Raw genomic sequence first — 19,751 nt, 5'->3', positions numbered from 1 at the left:
TTGGTTGCCTACTGCATGCACCCAGACCAGGGCCTGGGCTGGGAAGGAGCCTGTAACCAGGGTATATGCCCTTGACCAGAATCGAACATGAGATCCTTTGGTCTTCAGGCTGACGCTTTTTCCACTGAGCCGAACCAGCTAGGGCTCAACCATTTTTAAGTGTACAATTTAGTGACATTGAGTACATTCATATTGTGGCCATCACCACTATCCGTCTCCAGAACTCTTAATCTTATAAAACTAAAATTCTGTTCCCATTAAACACTAACTCATTCTTCGCTTCCCTCAGTCACTGGTAACCATCATTCTACTTTGGTTTGTATGAGTTTGACTATTCTGGGTGCTAATGTAAGTGGAATTATACAATATTTGTCTTTTTGTGACTATCTTATTTCATTTAGTATAATGTCCTCAAGGTTTATCCATGTTGTTGCATGTGTCACAATTTCCTTTTTAAGGCTGAATGTGTATATAGACTACATTTTGTTTATCCATTCATCTGTCGATGGACACTTGAATTGCTTCCATCTTTCAGCAATTGTGAATAATACTGCTATGAACATAGGGGTACAAATATATTTTTTAAGACTCTGCTCACATCTTTTGAATATATACACAGAGATTGCTGGATCATTTGATAGTTCTGTTTTTAATTTTTTCTGGACCTGCAATACTGTTTTCTACGGCAGCTGTACCATTTTACATTCCCAACAGTACACAAGGGTTCCAGTTTCTCACATCCTCACCAATATTAGTTATTTTCTTATTTATTTTATACTAACCATGCTAATGGATGTGAGGATGGTATCTCTTCACCTCGTTGTGGTTTTTATTTGAATTTCCCTATTATTAAGTCTGTATTTATAGTCAGGCATTGACCGTCATTCACTCACAGTTAAATAATGCCAATTGTAATTAATGATGTCTGTGATAGAGCAGTAAAAATTATAATTGTTTTACACTTGAGTGTAGGTCTTTTAAAAAAAACAAACACAATTTCAACAAGGCATAATTTACATACCATAAAATATGCCTGTTTCAAGTGTACAATTCAGTGGTTTTTAAATTAAATATACCAAGTTGTGCAGCCATCACCACAATCCAGTTTTAGAATATTTCATCACCCCTATAAGAGCCCTTAGCATATGTCTTTATTATATTCAGTATGACGAAATTGGAAGTGCATATGGAGCCCCTCTGCTGCGCACTGAAGTGCAAAGGTCATCTCCATGAGGGCACGTTCGAGGTTTGCACTGTGAGCTGAGCCAGCCGCTCTTCCCATGGAGCGCGTGTTCACTTGCAGGAAGGACCGCAACATACCAAGGTGGTGCAGAACCAAGTCTTCTCAAAGACTCGCCAGTGAGACTGCTGCTTCAAGGAGAACAGCTGACAATAACTGTTGCTAATGGTAAAATTCGAGCTCTCAAGTGAAAATTAGAATTGTGGAGAGCCAAAATCTCCCCTGTGAGCTTGACAGCTTTTTTATTTTCAATGAACTTTTCCAGACATCCACTGGGTGTTGTTACAAAATCATACCTAGGTAGAAGATCCATTCACAGTTCAAGATAGCCTAGTGGACTGCAGTGAAACACAGTCGTAAAAGTTTAGTGATAAGGTTACAGATCCCACATTGTGGCTAACTGAAGAAGCATTCACTTGTTGAGTTTGCTATAGCTTCAAAGAACATCTAAGAGTACATGAAAAAGCTATTAAAATGCACCTTCCTTGACCAGCTACATCTCTGCCTGCGGCTGGATTTTCAATCAAAACAACCTGGCACAGCAAATTGAATGCAAAAGCAGACATGAGAACCCAGCTATCTTCTATTCTGTGTCAGCATTAAAGAGATTTGCAAAAAGGAAAATAATGCTACTCATATCACTAAGTATTTTCTGCTCTTCATAAAACATCCTATATTATAAAAGCCTAATATGCAAATCGACTGAATGGTGGAACAACCAGTCGCTGTGATGCGCATTGACCACCACTGACCACCACGGGGCAGGCGCTCAACGCAGGAGCTGCCCCCTGGTGGTCAGCGCACTGCCACAGGGGGAGTGCCGCTCAGCGCAGCAGTAGTGGCAGGAGGCTCTCCCCCCTCTGCAGCAGCGCTAAGGAACCCTCGGGAGATGTCCACCTGCCAGCTTAGGCCCGCTCCCCGTAAATGTCGTGCACCAGGCCTCTAGTATTATATATTAGGTCTTTAAATTTTCTCAGTTTTAATTACAGTAAATATCAATTTAACCTGTACAGTTAAAATATCAGTTTAATCCATTCAAACAAAGGCTCTTTGGGGTCCTAAGACTAAAAAGTTAGAGGACTGTTGGTTTTAAGACTTATTTATAAAGAAGCAGTCCAGAAATTATTTTAATTTTTTTAGCTACCATAATGAATTTATTTCTTAAAGAAGTTAAAATATCTCAGAATACTGCTGGATGTGACTGTTGATGTCTACCTACTTCTGACAGTTCTCTGTGACAGGGGAAAGGAAAGGATACAGGAGTTCTTGGGATTATATCATTGCAATCTTTTATGCAATGGTTCTTTGGATTTGTGCCTGTTAGAATACGCATTTGTAGAGCTTAGGTGTGTTCTTAATGTTTAATTATTAGACTTAAGTACTTTAAACTGCTTTATTTTCGCAATCTGATTATTTATTGTCTATTCTGAGTTATTTAGACTAACAGGAAATTGGAGTGAGGAATATTTAAATAAGACCACTATATCTTATTTAGAAATAAGTTTTCGTTTAAAATTCTAGCAGTACTTTGTATGGAAAATAGATACTGTAAAATTATTTCAACTGTTCTAGTAGGATACATGCGTATACAGTGACAGCACAGCCCAAAACAGTAATCAGCACTACACTGTGCTGATCAGTGGAACCAACAATCAGCAATTTTAAAATCTGGCAGTGTTTCTGGACCTCCCACACACACATGCTCAAACATATGCCCATAGACACAGCGTGCTTACTGCTTCTGACATTTCACACCATGGGAAAGATGGATTCCTTGGGCTAGTGTAGTGTGTGAGTTGTGACCAGTGGGTTGCTGGCATGGGAGATGTGGAATTCATTTCCTGTACTGTGTCAAGCTAGTTTCCTTGATTTCTAATGCGGCCCATTAGGTTTCCTGCATATATTGTCTGTTTCACTGATAAGAGTTTGGGTTTATTGCTGTTGAGCCTGCAGGTTCCTTTTTTTGTAGATATATAGTAAAAAAAAAGAAAAGCAGGGTTCAACACAAAGTGTATAATATAACCAGGAGAAAACAGGGATGGCTATACTGATTTGATTGATTGATTGATTCCTCAATAAATTGATAATTGCCTCTGTGGAGGGCCTGGAGGCATAGAGACTTCGCTGAACACCTTTTAGAGAAATTTTTTGTTTAAATGAATTCCTTTTATTTCATTGAATTATGAAATATTTCATATAAAATATACTATAATGTTTATTATACAGGCATAGAAAATAATAAATGAGTAAAACAATTACTAATGTGCCCACCATCCAGTTAAGAAGTAGAACACTATCAATGCCTTTGAAACCCTGTTTCAAGATGAAGAAACTTGTCACCCTAGCCCAGTGGTCGGCAAACTGCGGCTTGTGAGCCACATGCGGCTCTTTGGCCCCTTGAGTGTGGCTCTTCCACAAAATACCACATGCGGGCACGCACAGACTGTGCGATTGAAACTTCGTGGCCCATGCGCAGAAGTCGGTATTTTGTGGAAGAGCCACACTCAAAGGACCAAAGAGCCTCATGTGGCTCGCGAGCCACAGTTTGCCAACCACTGTAGCCGGTTTAGCTCTGGATAGAGCATCAGCCTGCGGACTAAAGGGTCCCAGGTTCAATTCTGGCCAAGGGCACATGCCGGGGTTCATGCCCGGGTTTCGGGCTCATCACCCCTCCCCCCGTCCTCCAGTAGGGGGCGTGCAAGAGGCAGCCAATCAATGATTCTCTCTTTCATTGATGTTTCTATCTATCTCTCTCCCTACCTCTCTGAAATCAATGAAAAAAAAATGTTTTTTTAAAAAGAAACTTGTCCCACTGAACTGCCTGCCACAGCTGTTTCCATTTCTTCTGTTCTCTTCTGGCTCATATTCGTATCCTTATATAATTGTGAGCCTATTCATTCATCCAGTCAGAATCATAATCCACATAACTTCTGTGTTTGTGAAGTTTCATTCAGAAGCAGACCACTATACGATTTTAAAACCAGAAGATCGAATTTTGCTTCCATTTCTTGAAGAATTTTTCCCCCCAGTAGCTTTTGTTTTGTTTTTTGTTTTTCCCAATAGCTTTTTAAATTACGAAAGTAATATATGCTAATGAAAGTCAAGGCAATCCTATATAATAAAAGCATAATATGCTAATTAGACCGGAGGTCCTTCCCGATGACCTTTCAGATGGACAGACGGACGGACGGACGAAGCGGGAGCTGCGAGGGCAGAGGCAGAGGTAGCCGGTGCCACGGGCGGGGGCGAGGCCTCGGTACGTGGGGGCTGAGAGTGGTGGGGACCAAGCCCCTTACGAATTTTGTGCATTGGGCCTCTAGTAAAATAATAAAAGTCTTTCTCCTTCCACAGTCCCAATAGTTTGGGGTGTATACTTCCAGACATTTTTTACACAAAATTTTACTTTAAAAGGGCTAATGGGGTTGCACTATTCCGACTGCTTTCTTTTTGGCTTCTCTTTGGTGGCCAGGGGTCCAGACATACACTCAACAAGGATCTTAGCAAACCTAGGAACAGGGGGCTTTGAGGGGTTGGACTTCTGTCACTCACCAGTGTCTCAGAGGGGCACATGTCCCTGCTCTTGCCCCTTACTTTCCTCATGGTTTCTTCTAATCTACCTTGTTCCTCTTTTCTCCCCTTTCCAATATGAGTGATACAATATCCTTTTTGTCAGTGTGCTAGCTTGTGGGTAATGTTTTGTTTTGAAATTATTTATAAAAGAGCAATATAACAAATACCCATTTATCTATCATCCAGATATATATTAGGTTTAAAAATTACGGGAAAGTTGTTTATATTCATACTTTTATGTACTTGCAAATTTTCTACAGTGAGCTTTTACTTTTTTAACTTCAATATGAAATGCAATATGAGTTTTGTAAGAGTCAAACGATGAACTTGATAGTGTTTTGAGATTTTTTATTTAGATATGTGACTGCATCATCTTTTTCTTTAACCCTCCTGAGACTCGGGGGTTTTGAACCTCCTGTAGTGCAGTATCTCCCCTCTGACTTAAATGTGATTTCTCAAATACTTTTAGGAATTTTAAAAATTAATCTGTCATTTTTGCATTCCCAGAGAAGCAATTTTAAGCATGCTTTATTTCATATTTAATTTAGATCAGTATATTAAGTTGGTTTTAATACAAGATTAAGAATTCATAATGTTTAAAAGGTAAAATTTAGCTTTTTCCCAAATACCAAATTATTATTTCTCTTTAATTTACATTGCACAAGGAAAATCGTTTTGTTGACAAAAATGTTCAAATGGAATATCATGTTAGAAGTGAATATATATTTTAAATAGTTTAAAATTTAACTACATGTTAACTCATTGAAAATGTTTTTTTAAAACTAAGATATTGTGTGCCATATTTTTAAGCCTGTGTACATGTTACCTACTTTAAAAAAAATAAATTTTTGAAAGTGATTTACTCACTGATTAGATTTAAAACTTTGACTTCTTCCCTCCTGTGCTGAAAGGTAAGTGGTTTCCTTGAATAATCCTGATGGTCTCATCACTGAATAATATTAAAAGATGACTTTTTTTGTGTGAAGTATAAACACCTAATATATTATCATTGTTTATGTGTTTTAAGTACCAGAAATATACTGAAATGGTTTGTGAGGCTTTTGATAGGAAAAATGCAAATTTACAGAACTGGTAAAGACCACCAGGGGACAAGCTTGGAGAATTCTGTTCGTTTTTATGCTTCTCAGTTTCTGTTTCAGTATGAGTGGGTTTGAGTCAGGATCTTGGTTCTTTATATGCACCTGTGACCCTCACTGGGGGTGTAGTGTCTCTGAGCAGTAAATCCACAGAGCAGGGGCTGCCTCTAACTGTCTGGAAAGCTCTTGGACTTTTCTGTTTTGAGGGGAAAATTAACTATTCATATGATGACCTTGGAACAGGGGCTGTTTCCTCTAATACATGACCAGTCCTCTTCAGAAGCCCTTTAGGAACTACTGCTTACTCCCCAGCTGAGGGTCTGGTCTGTGACTATTCAAGCCTGCCTGCCAAGGACCTGGGTGTGTATGCAAGTGGGATGAGGGGCTTAGGCACACACACACTTGTACTGCAGGTGATTGGCTCTGGCCTGTCTGTATTCAGGTTCATGCACCTTACAGGGTGGAGGGTGACACCAATAACCTATGAGTGTGCTCAGCAAACTGTCTGGCATGTCACAGGCCCTCGGGAAAACCTAAGCAAAGCAGACAGGAAGCTGGCCTCATGCACATGGGCTCTTGTTAGACACATTCTGACCTAACTTTTGTTTCCTTAGGGAACTGTACCTGGGGAATGAATTGTAGGTTTATACACCCTGGAGTCAACGACAAGGGCAACTACTCCCTAATCACCAAAGCCGAACCTTTCCCGCCTAACGGTGCCCCACCTCTCGGACCTCACCCACTGATGCCTGCCAACCCTTGGGTGCGTGAACACTTTTTTTTTTTTTTTTAATTTTCAATCCTCATCTGAGGATCTTTTTTCCATTGAGTACTAGAGAGAATGGAAGGGAGGGAGGAGGGGGGAGGGAGAGAGAAAAACATCTATTGGTTGCCTCCTGCACACACCCCTACTGGGGCTGGGAAACCTGCAACCAAGGCACATGCCTTTGACCAGGATTCGAACCCGTGACCCTTTGGTCCGCAGGCCGAAGCTGTAACCACTGAGTAAAACTGGCCAGGGCAACACCTCTTTTTTTTAATTGCTAGCAAACCGACATCTAAGCTGTTTGTGACCCTCCAGCTTAAGGCACATTCCTACACCTTGGGTAAAAGGCATTTTTGTGATGTCAGTCACAGAGCTGCCTTCCAGATGCTTCCAGGTGTTTTTGCTCTCATTTCTTCATAGATTTTAAAGTTTTGCTTGCTTTCTCAACTTTTTCCTTCTCATTTTTTAATAGGGTGGGCCAGTAGTTGATGAAATTTTGCCTCCACCCCCTCCAGAACCCCCCACAGAGAGTGCCTGGGAACGAGGACTTCGGCATGCAAAGGAGGTAACAGAATTTGGCAGAAAACCTGAGAAGAAAAATACTAGTGGTGGTCTGTGGGCAAAATAGCATTTCCTTGATCCAGAAACAGTGATCAAAAACTCAGTAGAGCCTCTGAAGTGAGGGGTATATTTCTATGACTTCTTTGAAGAGCTAGAGAATGGAAAATGATTTCTAACTATCTGTCTGAGGCATGCTAGGTCGTGACCAAGCCCAGAAGGCCAGGGAGTCCCAGCCTAGAGCACAGTCTCCTGTCTTTATGTGGCTTGGCAGCATTGGACAACACCAGCTGGTGCTACAGCCCTGATCACCCAGAGTCATCACATACTGCTACCCCCAAATGGCCAGTCTTCTGGAGAAACCATCCTCTCTCTCAAGCCAGGATGTCAACTTGGGCCTCCCCTCTTCCCACACCTTTAATCCAGGTCACACTTTGGCCCTGAATGTTCAGGCTGCTTTCTGAGCCCCTTAAGTTGGTTTCTCTTCAGTGAAATGACAGACTAAACCAAAACCATTCTCCATCCCATAGCACATACTTCACTGCCCCTCCTTTCCTCTGAGACTTGAATGTCTCCTTGTGCCTTTTCTGCCATGAGCAGACTTACTTTCCTCTCCACACTCAGTCCTCATCATTGATGAATATCTGGGGCTCCCTGGTTCAACGCCAGGACTATTATTAGGAAGCAACCATCTTCATCACCCTTCCCAAGATATGAGTAAGCTTTGTGGTACTGCTTAGTGGCCTGTCCTGACTGCCAGATGCAGCTCTGTGCAGGGACAGGGCACTCCAGTCCTGCAGGAAGGTACATGGGATCTTTCGTCTGCCCGGGGACAGAGCTGAGGCACACCTTGCCCACTGAGCACTCAGCCATGCTGCTCAAGCGGCACTGGCCAAGCCTCCGTGGGTCAAATCGAGACAGGCTTCCCTTTGTTTTTCCTAACAGTAACTGGTGTTGGCTTCTTCTCACAACGGTAGGTTTTAAAAAAAGCAACCATTCGAAAAGAACAGGAGCCTGATTTTGAAGAGAAAAGGTTTACTGTGACCATTGGTGAGGATGAACGGGAGTTTGACAAAGAAAATGAAGTTTTCCGAGATTGGAATTATCGGATTACAAGAGATGTCAGAGACACAACGTAAGGAATGGTTTGCCTTTTCATTCCCCTTTGAAAGAGAATTAATTTGTCCCCAACTGTGTGGGGCTTGGGTCCTGGAGAGCAGCAACATGTAGGTTCCCCAAGGCCTGTGGGGGCAGGTGCCTATCCACTCTCCCTGGACTGAGAATGCCATCCCTGAGATAATTTCAGATGTTTTGCAATTGCCTTTCCTCAGTATTTTGCTTCCATGAAGGAAATGTTTTAGTTTTGTGTCGGGGCCATGTGACTGGGAGGGCTCATGCCCATTTGGGCTCCTACAAGTTCTGAGAGTTAACAACTGTTCTTAAAGTCCCACAAGTCTTTTCCTCACCTCTCCCCAAGTTACTCAGGCAGGAACCAGGAAAACCTATGAAATTTGTCACTAAAATCCAGGAGCGTGGGAGGTGTGACTTTTTTCGTTGTAAATGCTGTCTTTGTTGTTTGTTCTACCAGATATTTTATTACTGGTCTTTTAAAAAATAATTACAAAGGAAGTACATGTGGTTGAAAATTGTCAAATCTTTAGAAATTGTGTAACATGATAAGTACAGCACTTTTCCCCAGTGCTTCTGCTTCCAGGGAAAGCCCAGGTTTGTTGTGCTCACCTCTAAGGGAACAAAAACAGGCCAGGTTTCTCCTGAGCAGCCAGTGATCTGAACTGACTTTAACACCCATCTTAGTCTTGTAACAACACTTTATTCATTTACGTTTGCTGCTGGACAGTCATAGTTGCTGACTTTTGGCAGAAATGACAGTAAAAGGTGCAGAAAAAAGGAACACATACAGTGCTGGTGTTGCCAGATTCAGTCATGTTGACCTGGACCCACTGGACCAGTGGTTCTCAACCTTCTGGCCCTTTAAATAGAGTTCCTCATGTTGTGACCCAACTATAAAATTAATTTCGTTGCTACTTCATAACTGTAATGTTGCTACTGTTATGAATCGTAATGTAAATATCTGATATGCAGGATGGTCTTAGGCGACCCCTGTGAAAGGATTGTTTGACCACCAAAGGGGTTGCGACCCACAGGTGGAGAACCGCTGCACTAGGCTGTCTCAAGGCCCTCTGTCCCCGGGTTATGCTCCCTTGGGCTTTCTGGGTACATAGAGGAGAGGGGAGGATGCTCTAGTGTCCACGCCTGTTGTGGTAGCTAATAGCTCAGGGGTAGAAGGGGTAGAGCCGTGGTCGGCAAACTGCGGCTCGTGAGCCACATGCGGCTCTTTGGCCCCTTGAGTGTGGCTCTTCCACAAAATACCACGTGCGGGCACGCACATACAGTGCGATTGAAATTTCATGGCCCATGCGCAAAAGTCGGTATTTTGTGGAAGAGCCACACTCAAGGGGCCAAAGAGCCGCATGTGGCTCACGAGTTGCAGTTTGCCGACCACTGGGGTAGAGGTTTAAAGCAGCGTTCGCCAACTGGTGGTCCGTGAGGTCCGAAAGGTTGGCGACCGCTGGTTTAAGGAAACCTTTGGAGCAGTGGTTACCAACTGGTGGTCCATGAGGTCTGAAAGGTTGGTGACCGCTGGTTTAAAGAGTAGTTAAGATTTTGTTTCCTAATTGTGTGTGGGGAAAGTGTTAGGTCACAGACAGGAGTGTCTGAGTGAGAATTGCATTTGCTGCCTGGGGCATATTGCCACAGGTCTTAAGGCCTCACCTTTTTCTAGTGTAAGTGTAGGTGTTGACACTGCCCTTGTCTGGGGGGTGTTCGTGGGAGTTACAGGAGCTAGTTATACAGATCTGCTCTGAGTGTGGTGCTTATGAGTGGTGAGAGAAGAGGCTTTAGAACCACATGGTCCATCCTTAACACTCTGTTTCCCGTCCTGGCTAGAGCATGGGCCCAGGAAATGTGCCTGATGGGGAGCAGTCTGGCACGTCTGGTTCTGTGGTGGCCTCTGCTGCACAAGCAGCTGTGCTCTAACCCTGCCCCGTGTTTGCTACCTGCCTTCTCTGACAGGAAAGGTTGATGCTGCAGGACTCTCAGACTCTGAAGCTTCTGAAAAACGGGCCCTTAGAGCCAGGTTTTTACTTGTGTTTTGTTTGTTTGTTCAACATTTGCTGTGACATGCACGTGCCAGGCCCCACACCCAGACCTGGTCCAGACCTCTGGGATCAGGGTCCTGAAGTGTGTCAGGTAGGAAAGTGCCCCAGCTGATTCTGATGGCAGTCAGTGAAAGGGCTGTGTTAGCCAGGGTTCACCAACAGAAACCACCTGGCTATTTTAATGGAGAGCATTTAACATAAAGACATGCTTCTAGGTGACTGCAGAAGCAGAAAGAGGTAGCAACTGCAGGAAGTGGCTGCTATGGTGGGGAGTAAGGGGGCTGTTAAAACAGAATTTACCCAGTGACACAACGGGCCCTGTGATCAAGGTTACAGCCCAAGTGGGGAAAGGTGGTAAAAGGCCTGAAAGCTGTGGCTCTCCGCGAGTGGTATCTGGACCAATAGCAGCAGCATCTGGGAGCTTGTTGGAAATGCATTCTCTCAGAGTTGCCCTATCAGAAGTTCTAGAGAGGGTGGAACCCAAATGGCTGTTTTTAGCAAACCCCCTTAGTGATTCTGGTGCCCAGTGAAATGTGAGAACCACTGATTTCAATTCAGAGACATCAGCTGTCAGACCTGATGCTGAGTTGTAGGGATAGAAAAACTCTGAATAGTTGTCACATGGAACCTAGTTACTGTGGTTAGTTCTGGTCATGTGGAGCTAGGTACTTGGTGGTAGTACCCATGGGAAAGCTGCCCGGTCAAGAACTCCTGAGGAAGTATTCTGAGATGGTAGAGGATGGGAAAATTATTATTTTTTGCTTGTTTTTTTTTGTTTGTTTTGTTTTTGTTTTGTTTTTTTACTTGCTTTTGGAATTAGAAAGAATTTACTGTCTGGCCGGCATGGCTCAATGGTTGAGCACTGACCTATGAACCAGAAGGTCATGGTTTGATTCCTGATCAGGGCACATGCCCCAGTGAGGAGTCTGCAGGAGGCAGCCGATCAGTGATTCTCTCTCATCATTGATGTTTCTCTCTCTCACCCTTCTTCTCTGAAATCAATAAAAAATGTATTTAAAAATAAAGAATTTACTTAGCAAGATCACTTAGTAAAAATAATGCTTTTCTATTTTTATTTTTATTATTTTTGTAGAACAGCAAGCAAGAATTTATTACCTGCAGCAAAAATACATTTAGGACAGTGAAATAAGGAAGGGCATAGAAGAAGCAACAGGAAAGCCTAGGCTAGGTTGCTTTGGCTCACTGGGAAGTCAGAGAAAAGGGGGCCTTGAAGACAAGTTCAGGGGGTTAGTCTGGGACGAGCTGCCACTGCCCATTGCTCCCCTGGTTGCAAATCTCATTGGGTCCCTTGGAGTTTAGGAGATACATGCCTGTGGGGGAAAGCGAAGGGGAAAAGAATGGCATGAATATGTTCCCTGGAGGAGAATGCTCCACTTCATAACTTTTAAAATTCCATTTCCACCATCTTAGGCACCTTATTCAGACACCATTTGACCTGTAAGACCTCATGCATAGGAGTCATTAAGAAATGTCATCTCTGCATGGGGCTGTGGGGCACTGTACTCCACTAAGTCCTGAAGGAACCTATGATTCAGAAGACACAAGGGGCCTCCAAAATGCACAGAGTGTCAACTTCAAGGAATAAGATCATTGGCAGTAGATCTGTCTGGAATAGAGCTTCTTAGTAAACCCTTCTTCTCTGAAATCACTAGAGAATCACTGCAGCAAAAATACATTTAGGACAGTGAAATAAGGAAGGGCATAGAAGAAGCAACAGGAGAGCCTAGGCTAGGTTGCTTTGGCTCACTGGGAAGTCAGAGAAAAGGAGGCCTTGAAGACAAGTTCAGGGGGTTAGTCTGGGACGAGCTAGACAGGCCACACGCCCAGGGCCTAGGAATGCACCCTTGCCAGCACTCATCCTTTGAGATTGTCTGAGGAGGCAGTCATTGCCAGGTTGAGTTCATGACAACATTTTATGGACTCCTGCAGATCCAGGCTCTGTGAGCTGGTGGGCAGCCCAGGCTTGGTTCTGAGGGAAGCAGCTGAGGGAATGCCACAAGCCCTTTAGTTCAAGGAACACTAAAACTGAGAAATCCTGCAGGAGAGGGACCATTTTCATTTTGCTTAGTTTCCCCAAAACAAATTTGTCCACACTCCCTCCTTGGAGAGTGCATATACCCTCACGCCTTTTTGGAAAAGTGTTTTCTGAGGTCTTCATCGGCTATGTATTGTGTTGGTTTTGTATTTTTAAGGACACAGGAAAAGTCTGTGCCTCAGGGACTGTATTCTCTCCTTTCTGGGTAGCAGATGTGGTGCTGCAGTTATTGATGGTTGTCATTAAATATTATATGAGTGGCCCTAGCCGGTTTGGTTCAGTGGATAGAGCATCAGTCTGAAGGGTCCCAGGTTCGATTCCGGTCAAGGGCACATGCCCGGATTGTGGGCTCGATCCCCAGTGGGGGGGCGTGCAGAAAGCAGCCAATCAATGATTCTCTCTCTTTCCCCCTCCCTCTCTGAAACCAATAAAAATATATTTTAAAAAATATCATCTGAGTGGTGTGAGGTTAGGTTGTTAGAAAGATGTCTGACTGTTTGGGATGAAAAAGAACTGTGTCATTTGGCAGAGCCAGCCTTGGATTATCTCTGCCAGGGGCACTGGAAACACCAGAGGAGAGATTTCCTAGAAAGCAACCAGTGGAAGGCCATGAAGATGCCTAGAGATGGCCATGACTTTTGTGTCTTTCAAGAGTGTTTTGAAAGTTTTCCTCAAGTAGGTTCTGCATATTTCTGGTCAAATGTTTTTGTTACTAAGTATTTTTTTTTAAATATATTTTAATTGATTTCAGAGAGGAAGGGAAAGGAGAGAGATAGAAACATCAATAACAAGAGAGAATCATTGATCGGCTGCCTCTTGCACGACCCCTACTGGGGATCGAGCCTGCAATCCGGGCATGTGCCCTTGACTGGAATTGAAACCGGGACTCTTCAGGCTGATGCTCTATCCACTGAGCCAAACCGGCTAGGGCTGTTCCTAAGTATTTTTTTTCTTTCTTGCTAAAATGAAGTTTTCTCTACCCTCTGTCTCCTAACTAGTTATTATTTGTGTATATGAAGGCGTTGGTTTCTTTTTTTTTTTAATCTTTATTATTGAAAGTATTATGTCCCCTTTTACCCCCATTGACCCCCTCTAGCCCTCCCTGCCCCAGGCCTTTGGTTTCTATATGTTAATTTTTCTCAATCTGCCAGCATTGGCAGTGCCTTCAGCACAATGGTGGGTCATTAAGGAAGCAGCAGGCCTCCTTGCCTTGTCCCAATCTTAAAAAATTTCTCTCCTGTTCCCCTGAAGTAAGATGCTGGCTTTATTCTAGAATATATTAAGAAAGCATTATTTCCTATTTTCTTGAGTATTTTCATCAGGAAGAGGTATTGAATTTTCATCACAGACATTTTCTTCATCTGTAGATGGAATCCTTTTAATTTTCTCTTTAGGTGTATTATCATATGAGGTTTACTCATAAATTTCCTAATATTGACTCAACCTTGCATTCCTGGAATAAATCCCACATAGTCATGCTATATTATTTTCTTAACATAGTATTGGATTCTTTTTGTTAACATTTTTATGTAGTATGTTTGCAATACTATTTTTAAGTGAAAAGATTTACTGTTTTTGTTTTCAGACTTGAGCCTTATGCAGATCCTTATTATGATTATGAAATAGACAGGTTCTGGCGTGGCGGGCAGTATGAGAATTTCAGGGTGCAATATACAGAAACAGAACCGTACCAGAATTACCGGGTAAGTAGGACTTAGATTTGCAGCTCTGAACTTCACTGATTGATTTGTTAAAATTGCCCGCTTTTTTTATTTCTAGGACTTCATGTGCGCTTAATTATGTCAGCACAGTGTACTAATTCCAGCCCATTTACTGAAGAACTAATGTAGATCCACATATTAAATATGTGGTGATTTGAACAGAGACTTTCTTGGGTTTATCTATGTTCTTTCCTTTTTTTTAAATTGCACTTGGTGATTGGGGTATTGATACAAGTTGCAGGGTGTTCCACCCTCTTAAGCATATTACTTTTTCAGGCTCCTTAGTAATATCATTTATAATTGTTATGCTTAACCAATTCAGTACATTCCTTTGGGCCTCTACCAACCATGTCGTTGTCTAACGGAGAACTGGTCTATAATAGTACTTCTCTTGAGAGTTTAGTGTATACAGTAGGTCCTAGGGTTACGTCGGAGATCCATTCCTATGGCGCGACGTAATGCGATTTTTGCCTAAGTCAGAACCCACTTACATAAGTATCTACGTCACTCACATGGAGCACATACACAGCAGTAGTGAAGTGAAATAATAAAAAAAATTTAAAAGATAACAATTCCTGACCTTGTGGTAAATAAATAATAAAAAACATATAAAGCACATATGTACATATGTCAAAATGACAACTTTTTTTTTTAATGCAGGAGGGTAGGGGCCTTTTTGTCTTTTTATTTATTTATTTATTTATTTTAAATATATTTTATTGATTTTTTTACAGAGAGGAAGGGAGAGGGATAGAGAGTTAGAAACATCGATGAGAGAGAAACATTGATCAGCTGCCTCCTGCACACTCCCTACTGGGGATGTGCCTGCAACCCAGGTACAGGCCCTTGACCGGAATCGAACCTGGGACCCTTGAGTCCACAGGCTGACACTCTATCCACTGAGCCAAATCAGTTAGGGCAACTTTTTTTTTTTTAAATAAATGGGAGATGGCAACGTAACCACGAAATGACATACATCAAGTCCAACATAACCCGAGGACTATCTGTATTTGTGAATATATGTGCTTCAGCCTTTAAGTTGAATTAGGGTGATATGAAAAAGCTGCTACTAGAAAGAGATCAGTTAGAAGCAGTTTAGTAGTTTTTATGCTAAGATTTATGTGATAGTCATGTGTTTTTAGGACCAAAGGAAGGTGACTTCCCTGGGAATCCATCACATGGCGAGCTTATGGAGAGACAAGGACCCTGGTTGACGATCCATGCCCCTCTACTCAGTAGAGCAGATTCCTCACTGGGGTTGGGCTATAGGGGTGCGGTGCCTCGTGCCAGGCAGGGCTGCCTTGGAATATAGCAGGGACCTGCTGGAGTCCCTTTCCACCACGTTCCCCCCACGGTGCCCCACGGTGGGCCAGCAGGAAGTCAGGAGTGCACTTCACTTCTTCCCAGCCACCTAAAGCTCAAAACCTGCCAGTGTGCTGTGATCTGGGCATTATTCACTTTTAATTTTGAATATTAGAGCAAATATATGAATGAGAACAGAGTAATAGTTGAAAAAGATGTTTAAGGATTATGCTTAGAAAAACAAGTCTTGGTTGTCTCCACCCTACATGTGAAGAGCTGAGGCCAGGAAGGCCCACTGGCTCATATGCTGGTAGCTAGAACTCACACCAGCCCTTGGATGCTAATTAGGTTAGAATTAGTGGTTGGAAGAGTTCACTCTTAGGTTGTGTTGCATCCTAAGTTAGCATCTAATCCATTCTTTAACATTGTGTTTTAAGGAGAAACCGTACAAAATTACCACCAGAGATTGTTCCCTAATCTTCATTCGCTTGCTCTTCTGCATTTTCTTTGTACTTTCCATTATAAGTGTTTCAATCGCAGCTGGCGTGTGTTTGTGTGTTTGGCTTTTCAACAAAGGAACGGGAAAGGGAAAGAGAGCGAGAGAACAGACAGCGAGAGCGCGAGCGGGAGCGCGAGCGAGACCGAGAACGAGAGCGCCGGCAGCGGGAGCGGGAGCGTGAGCGAGAGCGTGAGCGTGACAAGGAGCGGCAGCGGAGGAAAGAGGAGTGGGAGCGAGAGCGAGCCAAACGGGACGAGAAGGACAGACAGCACAGAGACCGAGACAGAGAGAAAGAGCGGGAGAAGGAAAAGGAGAAGCCAAAGCCCCGCTCCCCACAGCCACCAAGGTAGGCCACCCAGCACTGGGCTCCTTGCTGGGTTGTGGGGCCCCAGAGGAAGGGCCTGCAGCTCCACTGTCTTGGCCCTGCCTGCTTCCCACAGCCCTTTCCCTGCAGTCCCAAAGTAAGTTGCTGAAGAAATGTTAATGTGTTTTGATTAGTAGTTGCTGCCTCATCATGTAACATGTGTGTTGTGAAGCATGCACTGTGTGCACCACACTATTATTTTCCTAAATCAGTAAAGTCCTGTATTCCCCGTTCATCTGGGGCTTGGGAGAAGAAATTAGGTTGTGCATGTTTGTTGCTGGCCACAGTGTGGTGCTCTAGCAACTAGAATGCAGGACCTTGAGTCTCCAGGTAGATGGCTGGCCTCTCCACTTAATTTGTTCTCTGTGTGGCAGGTTCCATGCTGCCCCATGAGAGCTGCCAGTTGGGCTGCTGTGGTGGGCAGTGAGGACATGCTCCACAATAAAGGCCCAAAGGGCGAGGCAGGCTTTGGCTTCGCACAGCTTATTTTTCTTTTTAAACATATTTAAATACTGGATCAGGAAAGGTGGTCCTCTCTAGAAAATCAAAGAATTAGATGAAATTTAGTGTGTGCTTTTTACAGCTTTATTGAGATATAATTCTCAGACAATACAATACACTCATTTAAAATGTACAAATTCATTTAGTTATAGAGCATTCATGGACTTGTGGTGCTATCACCACAATTTTAAAACACCTTTCTCCCGCAGAAAGAAACCTTGTACCCATTAGTAGTCACTCCACATTTTCCCCAAACACCCATCTGGCTCCTGGCAACCACTAATCCACTTTCTGTCTCTGGATTTGCTTATCGTGGCCATTTCATATAAATGGAATCCTATATAATAAAAGGGTAATATGCAAATTGACCCTAACAGCAGAACAACCGGTCGCTATGACGCACACTGACCACCAGGGGGCAGACACGCAACACAGGGGAGCGCCGCTCAGCCAGAAGCCGATTCATGGCTGGCCAGCGCAGCAGTGGCAGTGGCGGGGGGCCCCCCCCCCCCCCCCGCCGAGCCTGCCTAAGTCATCACTCTGGGCTCTCAGGCTGCCAGAGGGATGTCTCACTGCCAGCTTAGGCCCGATCCCCTAGGGGAAAGGGCCTAAGCTGGCAGGTGGACATCCCCAGAGGGGTCCTGGACTGCGAGAAGGTGCAGGCCGAGCTGAGGGACACACCCACCACCACCACCACCACCACCCTGAGTGCATGAATTTTTGTGCACTGGTCCTTTGGTCAAAATATATGATCTTTTGTTTAACTATTCGTTGAACATTTGGGTTGTTTCTCCCTTTTAGCTGTCATGAATATGAACATTCATGTACAGCTTTATGTGTGAACATGTTTTTCATTTCTCTTGGGTGAAAACCTAGGATTGGAATTGCTGGGTCATGTGGTAACTATCTTTAACCTTTTGAGGCACTCTAGACTTTTCCAAAGTAGCTGTAACATTTTACATTCCCACCAGAAATGTCTGAGGGTTCCAATTTTTTCCTCATCCTTGCCAATACTTGTTATCTATCCTTTTTATTATAGGCATCCTAATGGGTATGAAATGCTATCTCATTGTAGTTTAATTTGCTTTTTCTCTGATAACTAAGGAGGTTGAGTATCTTTTCATGTGCTTATTGGACATACATATATATCTCCTTTGGGAAAATATCTATTCAGATCCTTTGCCCATTTTTAAATTTGATAGTCTTAAAAGCTCTTTATAGATTCTAAATACAAGTCCCTTATCAGATATCTAATTTGCAAATCCATACTCCAATTCTGTAGTTTGTCATTTCACCTTTGTGATGAAGTTTATTTTCTTTTTTTCTTTTTAAGGGGAGGCCTCTTATTTTTTCCAGCTTTATTTAGTTACAATTGACATATAACATTGTGTAATTTAAGGTGTATAATGTGATGATTTGACACATTTATGTTGTGAATGATTAGCACACTAAGGTTAGTTAACACCAGCATCATCTCACATAATTACCTTTTTTGCGTGTGTGGTGATAAGATTTAAGGTCTACTCTCTTAGCAACTTATATACACAATACAATATTGTTAACTCCAGCCCTAGCCGGTTTGGCTCAGTGGATAGAGCATCGGCCTGCGGACTGAAGAGTCCCAGGTTCGATTCCGGTCAAGGGCATGTATCTTGGTTGCGGACACATCCCCAGTAGGGGATGTGCAGGAGGCAGCTGATCGATGTTTCTCTCTCATCGATGTTTCTAACTCTCTATCCCTCTCCCTTCCTCTCTGTAAAAAATCAAAATATATTTAAAAAAATATATATATTGTTAACTCCAGTCACCATGCTATATGTTAGATCCCAGAACTTACTTTATAACTGAAAATTTATATAATTTGACCAACATTTCCCCCACCCACTAGCACTGGTTCTCAACCTTCTGGCCCTTTAAATACAGTTCCTCATGTTGTGACCCAACCATAAAATTATTTTCGTTGCTACTTCATAACTGTAATGTTGCTACTGTTATGAATCGTAATGTAAATATCTGATAGGCAGGATGGTCTTAGGTGACCCCTGTGGTTCGACTGCCAAAGGGGTCGCGACCCACAGGTTGAGAACCGCTGCCCTAGTACATGGCAACCACCATTCTTCTCTCTGTTTCTATGAGTTTTTAGATTCCAATATGAAAATATACAATAAGAACAGAGTCTTTATCTGGCTTATTTCAGTTAGCATAATGCCTGCAAGGTCAATTCATGTAGTCCCAAATGGTGCGATGCTCTTTTTCATGGTTGAATAATATTCCATTGAATATATTTACCACTTTTTTTTAATCCATTCATCTGTTTGTGGACATTGGTTATTTCCATGTCTTGGCTATTCTGAATAATACTATAGTGAATATGGGAGTGCATATACCTCTAGAGTTATTTCATTTCCTTTGGATATATAGCCAGAAATAGAATTGGATTGCTGGATCATATGGTAGTTCTATTTTTAATTTCTTGAGGACTCTACATACTGTTTTTCATGGTGGCTGCACCAATTTACATTCCCACCAGCAGTGCAAGGTTCCCCATTCTCTATATCCTCATCAACCCTTATTTCTTGGATTTGTTTGGGCTTTTTGTTTGTTGGGTTGTTTGTTTGCTTGCTTGTTTTGGATAATAATCATTCTAACAGGTGTAAGGAGATAACTTATTGTGGTTTTGACTTGCATTTCTATGATGATTAGTGATGTAGAACATTTTTACATGTATCCGTTGATTGTATGTCCTCTTTGGGAAAATGTCTATTCGGAAGCTTTGCCCATTTTTAAAACTGACTATTTGGCATTTTGCTATTGAGTTGTCCACACGCACACATATATCTATATATACTAGAGGCCCGGTGCACAAAAATTTGTGCACTCGGGGGGGAGAGGGGGGGG

General features: G+C 42.8%; 1 protein-coding gene across 6 annotated transcripts in view; it reads left to right on the top strand.

Annotated features, from left to right (window-relative positions):
• The window catches only part of ZC3H18 (zinc finger CCCH-type containing 18), a 68,583-nt gene that overhangs the window by 20,979 nt on the left and 27,853 nt on the right, over positions 1 to 19,751 (top strand). For all 6 annotated transcript variants that reach the window (XM_014536659.1, XM_014536658.1, XM_014536660.1 and 3 more), the window contains 5 exons: positions 6,522 to 6,670; positions 7,146 to 7,238; positions 8,209 to 8,366; positions 14,052 to 14,169; positions 16,066 to 16,334. In XM_014536659.1, coding sequence (XP_014392145.1) covers positions 6,522 to 6,670; positions 7,146 to 7,238; positions 8,209 to 8,366; positions 14,052 to 14,169; positions 16,066 to 16,334 — 787 coding nt within the window. The remainder of the gene's footprint in view (positions 1 to 6,521; positions 6,671 to 7,145; positions 7,239 to 8,208; positions 8,367 to 14,051; positions 14,170 to 16,065; positions 16,335 to 19,751) is intronic.

The sequence above is a fragment of the Myotis brandtii genome, unplaced genomic scaffold (assembly GCF_000412655.1).
Source record: "Myotis brandtii unplaced genomic scaffold, ASM41265v1 scaffold165, whole genome shotgun sequence".
In the NCBI taxonomy this organism is placed as follows: Eukaryota; Metazoa; Chordata; class Mammalia; order Chiroptera; family Vespertilionidae; genus Myotis; species Myotis brandtii.
Note: the sequence above shows the minus strand (reverse complement) of the source record. Positions and strands in the feature narration are given on the sequence as shown.